General features: G+C 38.7%; 1 protein-coding gene across 1 annotated transcript; it reads right to left on the bottom strand.

Moving 5' to 3' along the window:
- Positions 1-4,837: 4,837 nt before the first annotated feature.
- Positions 4,838-13,961, bottom strand: LOC124283490 (lengsin-like). The gene is made up of 2 exons (XM_046719559.1): positions 13,778-13,961; positions 4,838-6,515 (listed from the first exon to the last, which is right to left on the bottom strand). Exons 1-2 carry the CDS (start codon positions 13,926-13,928, stop codon positions 5,353-5,355), a joined length of 1,314 nt encoding a protein of 437 aa, XP_046575515.1. The 5' UTR covers positions 13,929-13,961; the 3' UTR covers positions 4,838-5,352.
- Positions 13,962-16,095: the final 2,134 nt, after the last annotated feature.

Below are 16,095 nucleotides of genomic sequence, written 5' to 3' on the forward strand. Positions count from 1 at the left end.
AGGTTTTGCGGCTATTTTAATTTTTTTTCAATTTTGAGGGTCAAAAGTAATTTTGGGGGGAGGGTATCCAATTTATCCATGATCAGCACCTACTTGATGTATAAAAAAGACAGGTTTCAAAATATTTAGAAAATAGATATACAGTCACAAGTGATGATATATTCTGCACACTTACCACTACTTGGGGTGACTATGGCGACCATTTTGTTTTTTCAGTTTTAAGCGTCACAAAAACATTTTACAGTTTGGAATCCTATTTATTCATGATCAGCACTGTCTTAGAAAGTGAAATTTCCATAATCTGAAAAATAGAGATACAGTCACAGACGAAAATATCGTGCACACCTACCACTATTTGAGGCAATTTGTGGCCATTATGTTTTTTTCAGTTTTGAGGGTCAAAAATTGGGCTGCACAGTATTACCGGTATACCGGTAAACCGCAATACAACATTGTAACAATTACGTATCGCGATACGTTTATGATGTACCGGTATACCGATAAAGATTTATTTGTTCAATTTTAATCCATTCAACACCGCAGGTACGACTTCCGCCCGTATACCCCCTGAATGTTAATGGTGAGGAAAAAGATATATATGTATATTCAGGTAATATGGCTGTTGGTGGGTGGGGATTGGGCGGAAGTCTTTCCAAATGATTGGCAACGGGTCCACTTAAACATTGTCAAAGAGCAAAGTATCCATGTTTCGAGGTAATAATTAAAATTGCATGAACTAATGAATGAAATCTACAGTTTTCATAGAAGTTGTCAAACGTACATCTAAGTTACTATTTCCATATTTTTGAGTGCGATCGTGTTATGCAAGTCAAGTGACATCTCGGCTTTCGTTGCCTCGATTTTCATGCTTGGACACGATTTTTAATGTGAAACAGATCGCATAAGGATTATCTGTCATAGGTCGCTTTCGAACGATACCCGCCATCACACGAATCTTCTCCGATGATAATGAGGCTCTGTATGATGAACTGCAATTTGACATCACCACTAAAGAAGTACGTCAAGCAATTAGAAATCTTAAAAAATAACAAATCGTCTGGACTAGACCAAGTTATAAATGAATATTTCAAATGTACATGTGAACTGATGATTAATGACATTACTAAACTGTTTAATGCAATCTACTCATCTGGTATATATCCAAAGACCTGGACTGATGGAGTTATCATTCCTCTACATAAAAACGCTCATTTAACATCGAACTATCGCGGCATCACAGTTAATAGTGGCTTTACAAAAGTGTTTTCATCTGTATTGAATAACAGACTCATGGTTGATAAATATAACGTCATTTCAGATGCCCAGGGCCGCCTCCGTGGTGTAGTGGTTAGAGCGTCCGCTCGGAGAGCGGAAGGTCGCGGGTTCGATCCCCGGTCGCGTCATACCAAAAGACGTTTAAATATGGTACTTGTTGGTCTCTGTCTGGCGCTCGGCATTTATGGGTACAACAAGGACTGGTCGGCTCGGAGTCAGTATAATGTGTCTGAGTGGGGTATTCATGCTTCACTGTGGCATGGTATCTCAGTGGGCTAGCACTATAAAACCAGCTTCAGTCTGGGCTAGTTCAAGCAGCCGCACATACACATACACACGCATGCACGTCGTAATATGAGCGAAATATTCTCAAGTACGACGTAAAACCCAATTTCACCTCATCTCACCTCAGATGCCCAGTTTGGATTCAAACATGGTTATTGTACCGTGGATGCATTATTTGTACTCCAAGGACTTGTCAGCAGCTAGCTACAAGAAAATGAACGCCTATATTGTTGTTTTGTTGACCTTTCAAAGGCGTTTGATACGGTCTACAGAGATGGCCTGTTGTTTAAATTACATTACTTGGGAATACGTGGTAAAATGTGGACTATTATAAAGGCTATGTATGCCGAGGTTAAAGCTTGTGTTAGATATAAAGGCAATATCTCTGACTACCTCCATGTTACTTTCGGTATAAAACAGGGCGAGGTCATGTCTCCCATATTATTTTCCTTGCTCATGGAAGATCTCGAAATGAAGCTCCAAGAAAACGTCGATAGTGGTCTTTGGATTGAATATGTCAATCTGTTCCTTATATTGTTTGCTGATGACATGATCTTGTTTGCTGAATCGCCGAGTGGATTTCAACACTCTCTGGATAGTTTGCATGAATACTGTAGTGACTGGGCCTACAAGTTAACATTATGAAGGCAAAAGTGATGGTTTTCCGCAAAAGACGAAAATTAAACCAGGATGAGCATTGGTATTTTAATACTATGCCGCTGTGCTGCATAAAGATGCAATCTGAAAACACTTCACGTGAAAAAAAAGAATGCAAAAATTCTGGCATGAATGCAATTATAGTAATTGAAGACAGACAAAAAAAATCATAAACGTTATATATCTTTATTTCAAACATCAGAATCATCGAGACCAGACATTTATTTTCTCATCTTCCAATCAAATGACAAAGTCGTCTTATTCTGATCGTATTTCCGACCCGTGAAAAACCGTGTAAACTAAACAACTCTACTCTGCCATTGCTAGAAGAATCTGAAAATTTACTTAGGTAAATAGGTACATACAGTTTTAGCACACAGCAAATGCTTATATGTATTTCTTATGCAACAATGAAGTTCTGTACATATTCTCAAAACAGTGTCGGCTCGTAAGTTTTCACATGCAATTAAACTTGCATGTAATACAGCAATTAATTCTCCCTGTTGTAACCCGTGTAAGTGGTATAGTGAGTGAGCGAGTTAAAATGTATCGTCACATCGGCAATATTACCGTCATATCGTGACGAGAACAATTAATTGGTATACATAGTAAGTAATAGTAAATTATGAAAAGCTGTCTACGAAGGACAGTAAAATAACTAGATTATCACAGAGGCGAATTTAAAACTAGTAATTAAATCTAAATCAATTTAAATATAGATGACAATACAATATAAAAACGGGATATAGATTGCATACAACTGAAGGTAGATCACCATACTAGGGACGTTAATTGGTATAAACCTACACATGTTATTTGTAATCATTCATTTGATGGTGAGTTAATGAATTTATAACAGGTATAATTAGTGGTAACACCACTTAGATTACCCGACAAAGGTTCCCATTTGGCATTTCTTGTGTCTGGAGTAAATACTCAATATTATAAACATCGATCAAAGGATTAACCGATAACACGCTGATTGACTAATTACTTGTATCTTACGCAGCGGATTTGTCAAAAGGTAGTGTTTATGTATGTAGATTTACTAGTCTAAAGTGAAGACACTCTGTCGTGTCTGTGTCTGAGAAAAAACGACGTCCTTCTTTCAAAGGATTAACCGCCAATACAAGATTGATTGCTCATTATTGGCTAACTAAATTACTTCTGGTTTTTTTTAAAGAAAGGAGGACATTATGCAATTAGTTGCCAGGTGTGCTATCTTGGGTGACCAAGGAGACTATACACCAATGTGAAATACCTGAAACGATATGTCACGTTTTCGTATATTAGACTGTTAGAAGACAAATCACTTGGAACAGCTGCAGATGAATTGCATATCATTCGTTTTTTGTGGATATTGATGGATACATTCCTCGAACAAGGTAATAGCCTGACATTGTTCCTATAACTTTAATCTGTTTTAATTTTAATATTTGCATTTTGTTTTTATTCATTTGTCGTAGCATTCAACAGAATCATTGTTTTCGCCGTGAAGTGTAATGAGACAGACAACATACACTAGGGCGTGTGCGCGAATTATGATTCACATTGGCAAACTATAAAATGTCTAGATATTACAGTCATGTTATAAATTCACTTTAAGTATCAGCAGATCGTCTGCTTTTTATTTAGTTTTATAATGCATACAAGTATGATAATAAACTAATTAAGATTATAAGACCAAATATGAAGACGTACATTGACTAGTATCTACATACTGGTGAGTAGACGTTAACCACGTGAATGTAGCAAGAAATTTATCGCGCAGTATTGTGACTTCGACCCCCACCTCGCTTCTGTGGATGAAATCGTTATGTTTATAAGTTGTGTCATGCAAAATCCTTTTGGTCATGATTCAAATATATATTTAACTACGAGTAGAAAGTAGTTTTGATTTTCTCAAACACACTTGATAGCCCGTGACTTTACGATTTTCAAATATGGCGGCGCCCTGTTGCGAACATCGGCCAGTCTGAGGATAAATGCTATTTAGGTTTGTTTTCACTGAGTTACAAAATCAAAACTACTTTCTACTGGTAGTAAAATATGTATTTGATTGATGGCCAATAGGACTTTGCATGACATAGCTTATAACATAACAATTTCTCTCGCGGAAGCAAGGTGGGTGTCAATATAATACTACTTAGTATTATTGTTACTTCGACCACAACCTCGCTGCCGAGGAAGAAATCGTTATGTTACAAGTTGTGTCATGGAAAATCTTTATGGTCATTAATCATATACATATTTTACTACAACTAGTAAGTAGTTTTGATTCTTTAACTTCCGTGTAGCGATCTGAACACAAGTAAGTTATCGTTTCAGGCTTCCACAACGCTCGCTTCGCACTCACAATCATAGCCCATTTAGCAGAAACTGCGGGGTCATGTGGATATCTGCGCATTGTGACACCATCGCCCGACCCCTAGGAGCAATTGACAACAACGCAACGATTCGGCATGTCTTCGTTGATGTCGAGAAATCATCAAAATGACGAGCTTGCTACACACTTTATATACAACTAACTGAAAATCCTTCCTCATATTACGTCACTGCAGTGCTCTGGCGACAGAGTTACGTAACCTGTCTGTGGTTTCGTTGGCGGGCGAGTGTGAAGCGGGCGACCTTTTGGCAACTTTTAATCGCTCGGTATTGATTAACCACAAGTATTTTAAGAATGAATTTGGTGTTCTGCATAAGACTTACCACAAATCATTCATATGTAATAGTTAACAGAGTACAAAAAAACAGAGTTTATTTGTTCTTTAACAACCCACGATTGTCATAAGAGTGACCAACGGTATCTCATGTGTTAATGATGAATCACTGGATAATTTGGTCCAGAATCAATTATTCATATGGCTGGAATATTGCTGAGCGCTATTGTTAGACAACGAACAAAACATACATTATATTTCGACCTACCACATTATCCATACATCCACATTAACCTTATACCCATGTATACTTTGGTTGCTCTATATATGTAGCAGGGTTATACCTTATCTTCCATTACGAAATACAACAGCACACAAAAATCATATAATTCTCCATTAATTATAAATGTTTCAAAATCAAAGGAAACATATCAAAATGGTTCTAACATATATCCTCTTACATTGTGAAATAATTTTACAGATATTCTTTTTTCTCAATAGCAAATCGTTCCTCGTCAGTTTCAACACCCTCATACTTGGCAATTTCCCCATCTCTCTTGCTCTGGACAAACCATGTCACCAGTTCTTTCCCCAAAGCATCACACAATTCCTCATCTTTTTCCAGTTCGTCTAGAGCTTCACTCAGAGAACGGGGAAGTAATTCATTGTGTTCTATTTTCCCTGGGGGTGGGCACTCCATCTTCTTGATGACTCCATCCAGTCCAGCAGCAATAGTAGATGCAGCCACGAGATATACGTTGCTCTTTGAACTTGGAAGTCTGTTTTCAATGTATGTTCTCAAAGGACCGTCGTTCTTGGCGCGCACACATGCAGTTCGATCTTCTATTCCCCAGTTGACTGACGAAGCGAAAAGAAACTTGCCAATGTTCCTATAACAATTGACGGTAGGGTTTGCGAATGCGCAGAGAGCTTTACTATGCTTAAGGACACCAGCAATAAACTGTTTGGCAATAACAGACAATTTGTCTGCAGCATCAACATCGTAGAATACGTTTTCTCCCGACTTAGTCCAGAGAGAAAAATTGAAATGTTTGGATTGCCCCATTTCCCTGTCTGCAAGATGGGACATGAAGGTGACTGTACAATTGGTCAGATCCGCCATTTCTAGGAGGCCTTCCTGAAGATTGAAGGCCATATCGAGACTCTCGATTCCATACTTTGGTTTTGTTACAGCTTCAAACATCCCATTGGCACATTCAGAATGGTATCTTTCAACGTCAATCTTGGAATCTTGAAAGTTCTTATCAAAGTGAAAAATGATTTTGTAATGTTTGTTCATTAGCTTATGGCTGTATGCGTCAGCACCATAAAAGACTGGCTTCAAGGTTTCATCGAGGATTGTAAATTCAATTTCATGGCCAGAATACAAATCAAACCCAAGATCTTCTAACCTTTGAAATTGTTTCCTTGCAACATACCGAGGACAAGCCAGTTGAGGGGTGTTGTCTTTCATCCACCTTGATTCGCACAACATTTCGACTACTTTCACACCATCTGGGGCCCAAGGAATTGGCCTGAGAGTGTTGGGATCAGGAAAGATATTCATGTTGCCAAGGCAGCGGTTGTTCTCATGGCTTACAATCACTGGATATCCTCTTGGGCCAAGTGCCAAAGTACCTTCAAAGAGATAAAAGTATATTCATGATATTGTACAATACATTTTAGGTGATCATATTTTCATTTCACCTTTGTGTCTTACATGTAGTTTCCTGAGAAAGCGCACCACATTTTATAAGTTATTTAACATTTTTGGTCGGCAAACAACGTCAACGTCAATTTCATATTACTTACCCACAGTGCATTTAGGACTTTACTTTGAAAACACTTAAAATAGATCTCATCGGAAGGGAGAACATCCAACCGTTTTCTTGGTATATCTCAATCTCTGATTCAGATAGCTGACCATCAGAGTTAATGAATACATGACACGTTCTGTATGGATAATAATATCTTTTCTTCTTTATGAGGCGTTTCAGAGCTAATTCTTGCTCCTTCATCAGGTGAACCCACCGTGATCTTGCTGGAATATTGCTAAAAGTGGAGTAAAACCAAACTCACTCACTCATCAGGTGAATGCTGACTCAGTGTACAGAGTGAATATGTTGAGATCAAAACATGTTTCCACAAGGCAAGTCACCAGAACAGCCATAATAGACGTCACTTTCACTTCAGATAGAACACTAAAACACATGTTACATGTCAATGGAAAAGGTCCCACTGAGTCCATCCTAAAGCCTGGAGGATGTGTGTACGAAATTGCATGCAGCTGCGGAGACAAATACATTTGTGAGTGAGTGAGTTAAAATTTATCGTCACATCGGCAATATATCACCCATATCGTGACGAGACCAATGAATTGTTATACATAGTAATTAATGGTAAACTATAAAAACCTGTCAACGAAAGACAGTACAATAACTTGAAGACATGCCTGGCCGTGATTCTTTCATCACAAGGGATGAAAAACGGAGAATGCTCACCTTTCAATACGTATTCATGGGTATATCTTGTGTTGCCAATACAACATCATCGCATGATGACCACTTTAAATCTAGACTGACAACCCAAGTAAGTATAACCAATATAAGGTTTTATGTAATTTAGTTATACCTACTTGGGTGTCCCACTTCTTCTGCATCAGATCACGGATGTAAGATCTAATGGTAGCTTTATAATCAGTGTATGGAATAAGAAGTGGTGTCACAGATTTGATGAGTGCTGTCTTGGCAGCAAAATCTACCATTGTGTGCCTAGAAATGCAAGCGTGCCTGGGTAACCAACAGAGGGCGATGACATATTGGCCAGCAGCAAGATCATTATATACTCAGTCAAATTAAAAACTTCACACCAATAAATTTGTAAAGAATGAATTGAAATTTGTTAACTCACAGTTATTAACTCACTGACAACTGCTGTGAAAATAGAACTGTTATCTGGTATTCTAGAAGATATTGTTCTGGATCCAACGACAGTGGCACAAGCTACTGTGCCACCATCCTAAGGATTTATATGTATTATATTTATTTCTTAATTGACTTGTTCTTGTTTACACTGTAATTCATAAGTTTCTGATTTTTTTAATGTGGTTAATGATAGGTCAACGTGTGGCCGAAACAATTGCCAAGGAGGCAAAGAAAGAAGACGGGAAAGAGATATATTTTCCAGCTCAATGCCGGCAGTAGAAATGAATGGTTTAATTCTGAGCCAAAGAGGTGGAACAAGGGAAGATTTCTTATTGTATAAATCCTCATAGAGAGGATTGCAGACACAGTTATATGCAGGATTAGACTCGTTAGAATATGCAATACATTACAAAACCATATCAGGCCTACCAAAGAAAACTTCCCCACAGAAAAGCCGACATTAATCGTGGTAATAGCAACATAAACATACTAACTCGCTACTGAAGCAGTAAAAACGGCAATGAAGACTGAAACTGCAACAGTTTTGTATCACGCGCTTCTTTCGATCTGCGCTTCTTTCAAATTTCCGAGCAACTTTGAATTGTCTCGCGTAGAAAAAGTATTGAATATGTCGAAATAATTGCTGTCAATAATTTTATACGAATGGAAATTAAACTAAACAAGTGTACAAACAAGCACGATGATGATGAATGCCAAATAACACAAGAGAGATACTTTAAAAAGGGAATGTAACTTTTGTCCAAGCTTGAAAATGTCAACTTTCGGTCGAGACTTTCCTCGCATGCGCAAAATCAAAGTTGCAGGCTCTTCGTTTTCTGATCCAGTTTTAGCCATTTAAAGTTGTCGTTTTTACTTTTTCAGTAGCGAGGTATTATGTTTATGTTGCTATTTCCACGATTAATGTTGGCTTTTCTGTGTTTTTCTGCACAGTGGGAAAGTTCTTTTTGGTTGGCCTGATATAGTTTTGTAATATATTGTAAATACGGCGTTGTGTAAGAGATGGCTCATCTGCCTCGACGCAGAGACTGTCAACAGGAGGAGTTCGAAAATATCCAAGACAAAGTCTTAGACCCTGGTGGTGGATTTAATCTAATAGTTTTAGATTGCTTTTGCAGGCTCCACCAAAGATGGTCGAGTTTTGAACGGATCAGTGCTCTATACAGTTGGTGGAGGCTCTTCTGATGTCCTCCCCACTTTGAGTTAGAAACAACTTTCAATATATCTAGTGCTTACACGCATTTATTTTTCAAATATTTTATATGTTGCTGAAAGGTCAAGTGTTGATAAAAAATCAGACCTAGGAACTTGGCCTCTTTCACAATTTTAATTGGTGTACCGTCCAAAAGTTATTCTGAATCCTTGTGTGGTTTATATTTTCGTCAAAAGTGGATACAGTTCATTCTTAATTTTGAAATTTTAAAACCGTTTTCTAAACGCCATTCAGTAATTCTGTTCAAACACATTTGCAATTGCCTTTCAATAGTATGCCTGCTTTTGTCATGACAGGAAATATTAAAATCATCCACAAATAACGACCCATCAATTGAATCGCTTACACTTTTGATAAATTATCAATCTTTTTACTTAACAATGTGACAGACAAAATGATTACACAGGGTAGAACCCACGCGGACTTGAAAAAAACTTGGATATAAATTGAGGCAAACGGCCTCGTAATCCAAAGTCATGTAAAACTTGTTTAAATGCCGTACTTCCATCTAGTGTCGTATCCTTTTTCTAAATAAAAAACGATGGACACAGCATGTTGTTTATTAATTGCAGCGTTCTGACAAATATTCTTCTGTTTTTACGAAAACCACATTGAATGTCAGTTATTTGGTTATTGGTTTCTAAGTACCACACTAGAGGATTGTTGATCATGCGTTCCATGGTTTTGCAAACGCAGATAGTTAGTGAAATAGGTCAATAATTTGACGGATCTATATGGTCACGTCCAGGTTTAGGTATTGGTACTATTATAGCGTCACGCCATGAGGAGGGAAATTTCCCGACGTCCATATATCATCAAAAATATATAAAAGTGTCTCTAGACAGGAGTCTGCTAAGTGCCTCAGGAGTTGATAATGTATGTTATCAGCTCCTCCAGCAGTATCGTGATCTTGGTCAAAAGCGGTATGGAGCCTAAGAATAGAAAATATTTCGTTATAATCTTCACCCATTATCTGAACTGAAATTGATAGTTTTCTTTTCTTGCTCATGTTGATGCTTTTGGAATTAAGGTACATAATTAGACGAGGAAGAGTGTTTAGCAAGAGTTCCACGGAGTTTATTTGCAATATCTGATTTATCTGTCAGTAATTGATCTCCGTGCTTAAGATGATGGACGCTAGATTTAGTACCTTTACATTTAATTTTCTGGATCATGTTCCATACCGTACGAGAATTTATTTTTGAAACATAATTTTACCAAAATTGGCGTTTATTTTGTTTAAGAGTACGCCGGGCTTTAACATTTAAAATTTTAAACTTATTTAAATTATGGATCAGTGGATGGCGACGGAAATATTATTCAGTTTTCTTCCGTGCCTTCCCAGCTTGTTTTTAGTTAGCATTAAACCATGGTTTACGTATGTGTGGATTTGAAGAGGACTTCGGAATACATTCATCAGCTATTTTGTGAAGTTCGTTAAGGAAAGTTTTATAGGGTCGGGAACAACAAGAAAAATATCAGGTGTTAGTTTATTAGAACAACGAATTTCATATAAAGGCCAGTTTATTTTTGGCAAAGTTCAATCGTGATGATGGTGGGATATCAGATGGTGTAACAGATTTTAATATGGTAGGTATGGTCACTTCCACATAGGTCATCATGAACAGAACATTCAAAGTCACTCAATAAATCAGAATCAACAATGGATAAATCCGGACAAGAGTATGTTCCCGTTCCTGGATGAAGATATGTATGCGAATCATCATTAAAGATGCATAAATCGTTGCTCAAGAAAAGAACAAAATCTGAGAACAATATTTCACGTTACACCAACTACAACAGCCTGGAGAGGGGTATTGAGAGGAACAGGACTATGAATGATGCATGCCTCACAGAAAGAGAAGACCCTCCAGTGGCTTTATTACCCGGGGGAGAAAAGCGGTGATATGAGTCGCACCGTCTGAAATCAAAATCAGTGGTTTTGAGGAACGTTTTTTGTAAACAAAGAGCAGATGGGTTTAAATCTTGAAATAATAGCTGAAGATCAGAAAAATTGTTGCGAAGACCTTTACAATTCCATTGTATTAACGTGTCAGCACAGCTCATGGGGGCTGAACTTGAGATCGTGAGCCGGTAAGTCCTTTACGCTGAATGGCAGCGATGGACTGACCTCCATATCTAGAGGTTCAAAGATATTAGGAACCTCCAGACGAACGGTTAATGGTAAAGGCACCTGAAAATGTTTGAGGCCCTTTGATTCCTTTTTCTTGAGTTTTTGTCTTTCCTTCTTTGTGAGTCATACATTTGGTTCACATCAGTAACAGGTTCAGGTTGACTGTCAGGTTAAGACATGGTTGTTTCCTGTATAGTTTTAGCAGACAGGGTAGTTTGTTGAAATGATGTGGATTGAGAAGAAGTGGCTCCAGCATCTATTTAAAAAAGAATGGTCTGTACATCAGATACCCAATTAATTGCTGTGTGTCAACTTTTGAAATTGAGGAGGAAACTGCAGCAGAGTAAGAAACTGTAGAAGTGGACGAGGATGACTCCTTTTCTACCAATTTCTTTGCCTCAACAAGAGAAATGTCTTTAGAATATTTGATGGTTAGAATTTAATTTTGTTTTACAAAGCACGGGCATGATTTTGTAGAGGACATGTGGTCGCCGTTGCAGTTTGACTGTCATGTTTCTCACTGCAGCCGGGGCAAACGTGTGAGTTACGGCAGGACTTAGCCCCGTGTCCAAACTGTTAACATCTAAAACATCGGAGAGGATTGGGTATATATACATCAACTCCGATGTTGAAATATCTGGCTTTGATGGATGATGGGATCTTCGAGAGTGCAGACGTAAAAAGGTAAGTGTTGGTTTTGATAATTCTGTCACCTTTTCTAGTGAACCCTTATCACATAAGTTACACCCTGACTCTTCTGCAATTTCCTCCTATGACATGTCTGAGAGGCACTTTGCACGGTCGCGAACAATGCCTCTGCACAATTTTAAGGTTTGTGTGCTGAAACAACAATCTCAGTATTTGCAAAATGCTTGGCTTGCAGCAAAATTAGAGACTGTTGTCTTCATGCACGTTCCCCTAGCAAGGAACCGGAGCAGAGATGAGTAACATTCTTTAAGTTTCCACATATGCCTTCACTTGATTTGGAAATGACAAAAGGGCTCACTTTTTAGGGTTTCACAATCAACACCTGTTACGACTAGAAATCGTGGCCAATAATCGGAATTGTGTACAGATTCACAGATATAGTTTTAGATCGAGAACCAGTTAATTGTTGGGTAGCCATAATGCAAAAGGGTTAATTCTACATCTCTGCTCCTCACCCGTCATCGAGTGTCACCAAGGCTACAGGGAGCTCTCAGCATTACCCAGCACCCACCACGAAAAGGTGGCTCTTCACAGGTGCCTAGATTGGAGAGACATCTTGCCACAAAAATCTGACATGAAATCTGCCCTTTGGGAATACCTTCTCAAAACTCCCGACCACAATATTTCCTGGCAACAAACCAAGATTCTACATTCCAACATTAACCACTGGAAAAAGAGGAAACTTCAAGAAAGCATCAAGATCCAAAGGAAGAGGCCAGCCATTAGCCAAGACCAAGGCATTTACCTTCCCGGTGTACACTGTATTGTTCTATAATCGCCGGCTTTGTCTTACATTCTAATACCTTTAATATTATTGGCTTCATCCTTACATTGTTATTTTTATGAGGTGAGGTGAAATTGGGTTTATCGTCGTGCTTGAGAATATTTTGCTCATATGACGACGTGCATGCGTGTGTGTGTGTATGTGCGGCTGCTGGGACTAGCCCAGACTGAAGCTGGTTTTATAGTGCTAGCCCATTGAGATACCATGCCACAGTGAAGCATGAATACCCCATCCACTCAGACACATTATACTGACTCCGAGCCTTGTAGTACCCATAATCCCGACCGCCAGACAGGGACCAACAAGTACCATATTTTAACGTCTTTTGGTATGACGCGGTCGGGGATCGAACCCGCGACCTTCCGCGCTCCGGCAGACACTCTAACCACTACACCACGGAGTCGGTCCTTTTTATCTTTGTACATTAATCCTATCGAACTGACTTCATGTTATCTGGCGTTGTGTAAACATGTTTTAATCTCTATATATTCACTCTGTGCCTTGACATAGCATTCTCCCGACGAAGGAGCAGGAATTAGCTCTGAAACGTCGTATAAAAACGTGTCATGTATTCGTGTTCGTCCAATTTCTAAATGCCTTCCAAAAACTTCATCAGAGATAATATTGGTCAGTGAACAATATCAACATCAACTTCATAGTACATTCCTCGTACAAAGTGAGTGCATTTATATCCATGTAAGCCCTTTACATTGAAAACACGTAAAATATATCTCCTATATTTTCATGGACATATCATCGGAGGGAGCACATCCAACCGTTTTCTTGGTATACCTCAATCTCTCAGACAGCTGACCACCAAAGATAATATTGCTCAGTCATATCCGTGAAGGTCCGGGTTGGAATTGATCTTCAGTAACCAATGCTTGTCGTAAGAGGCGACTAACGGGGTCGGGTGGCCAGGTTCGCAGGCTTGGTTGACTCATGTCATCGGTTCCCTATTGCGCAGATCGATACTCATGCTGTTGATCACTGGATTGTCTGGACCAAAAGCGATTATTTACAGACCGCAGCCATATAGCTGGAATATTGCTGAGTGCGGCGTAAAACTAAACCCACTCACTCAGCGAACAACATCAACGTCAGCTTCATATTACTTACCCTCAAACAAAGTCAGCCCCTTTTCGAGATACTTTGCAGCATGACAGCCTCTGATGACCTGGCCACAACTCATTCCATTTAAATCGCAAAGAGCAAGTCGGACATAATCGTATTTCACCAGCTCTTTCTTGAGTATTTCCATTTTCGACATTGTCACTGCACTTGGGCTCTGAAAGCATTATGATGCTCGCCGCAAAGGTATTTATAATGTTGAGGAAAATATTTTCCTTACGCCATGGATATCAACTTTAAATGTAAAAATAAGGGATGTGGAAAAATAATATAGGTGGGCTAGTGCATAATTAAAACTGAACATGCTTTGGTTACATCGATCAAAGCATTTACACCTCTGTGCTTTCACATAATGACTGCATGCATCGAAGTGTAAATGATATGATGTTTGTGCATAAATATTGCGACATCTAAACTAATACGTGATGTAACGATTAAGGCAAGGACTGAAGATCCTGGTTTAATGGGTACAATGTGTGAAACCCATTTCTGGTGTCTCCGGCCATAATCTTGCTGGAATATTGCTAAAAGCAGCATACATCTGAACTCACTCCCCACTCTAAAACAACGGGATAGAATTAGGGATTTTTTCAGTAAAAGTGACAAAACCATTACAACATCAACAGGAAATCTCTGGTAAACGCAGAGGCGAATGTACAATTCTGACTATATCATGAGTATTTAAACAAGTGCTCACAGGAAAATATACAGTATGTTTGACTAAACTTGAAAAGAAAAGAAAAGCATATATGAATGAACATTTGTTTCATTTCATTATAGTATTCAATTCAACAGCAAATGTACACAATTTGATTTCATACCAAATCGAAAGTAGCAACATGAAGTTAGAAACGGATTTGGGATTTGGGATTCGAATCCCGAATCCGAATTATCTTTTCACATTCGAGATTCCAATCCCGCATCTGATTTTTTTCCATATTCGGGATTCGAATCCCGAATTTGAATTTTTTTTCATATTCGGGGTTTTCTTTTGTATATTCGGCACTCGGCATTGGGCATTCGGTATTTGGTATTTCAACTCTTAATATGCATTTCTTCAACACATCTGGAATTCGGAACTTCAGTATCCCTGTAACTATACCCTTTGCACCTTCATCTGTCAAACCTATCTCTACTCGACGTTGCCGTGCAGATAGTCAACAGTTGGTCTCTTTCAATCGGGTTACACAATTGGCAATCATAGTCTATATGAACATTCGAAATTCGGTCGAAAAGTACCTGATGTGTGAGGTGCAAGTGACTGAAGTGTAGTTTAGGGCCAGAAATCGTGAAAAGAACTAAAAACACACACCCAGAAACACGTTTCTGACACGAGGGCGGATCTCTTGAACACAGCCGAGGTCACCAGGTCATGTCTCTTTCAAGTAGTTCAGGAGAAGAAATAGTTCCCTCTTTACCATGCTGTAGCTCCGTTGTTCTAAGGTCCATAAAACATTTCCAAAAGCTTAAATCCAATATGGCTGCCATACGGTGCCTTGAAGCTACATGGATACTCCCCTTGAAATTGTACGGATTCTTATTCCGGATCTGTACCAGAAATTACAAAATCTTTGGACCGGTAGTTTTGAAGATTAATGGTCTGGAAATTGTCCTTGAGTCAAGGGACTGGAGATTTTTCTGGTAACAACTTCAGGACCAGGGACACCTTGATGAATTTTTGGAAACGATTCTAAATACTGTTTTTTGAGTAATAATAAAAATGATGAGAAGTTTTCTGAGAAGCCATTGCATCGTGTGTACATGCTGTGTGTGGAACAGAATAGCAATCCAACCGTCTCTTTCGCCTGGATGAAATCGGCAGGTCTTAAATGTGAAACTGGGAGCTTTCTTTCTTGTCACTTCCCACCCTCAATTGCCAAAATGCGATTCTAAAAGAAAATGTTTGCATGAAATGTCGATTGTGCAATGAATTTACAGAGACTGTCCAACACCTTGTCAAAGGATGCCCTTCCCTGGCACAAACAGCATATCATAAATGACATGATGGCATGGCTCGTTGCTTTTACTACCGTTCTCCGCCATGCCTATGATGTTGAAAACCGAGGTCCATCCATGGTACGACCCTCAACATGTCCAGGGCGTCATGGACAATGATGCTTTCAAACGTATTTGGAATAGGCCGATACATTCGGGTTTCGGGATTTGAATCCCAAATCTGAATGTGGTATTTTTAATATTTGGGATTCGAATCCCCAATCTCGAATCTGATTTTTTTTTCATATTCAGTACTTTTGCAGATTCCACGCTCGGCATTCAGTATTCGGTATTCAGTATTTGAACTCTTG

Source organism: Haliotis rubra, unplaced genomic scaffold, assembly GCF_003918875.1.
Source record: "Haliotis rubra isolate DU_JTF1 unplaced genomic scaffold, ASM391887v1 Scf1093, whole genome shotgun sequence".
NCBI classification, from domain to species: domain Eukaryota; kingdom Metazoa; phylum Mollusca; class Gastropoda; order Lepetellida; family Haliotidae; genus Haliotis; species Haliotis rubra.

What these genes read in the sequence shown, in the direction of transcription:
- LOC124283490 (XM_046719559.1), bottom strand. Translation starts at nt 13,928, where the DNA reads ATGTCGAAAATGGAAATACTCAAGAAAGAGCTGGTGAAATACGATTAT. An exon ending in GGGGCTGACTTTGTTTGAGG is followed by an intron (nt 6,516 to 13,777) that starts GTAAGTAATATG and finishes ATCTCTTTGAAG; the next exon opens with GTACTTTGGCACTTGGCCCA.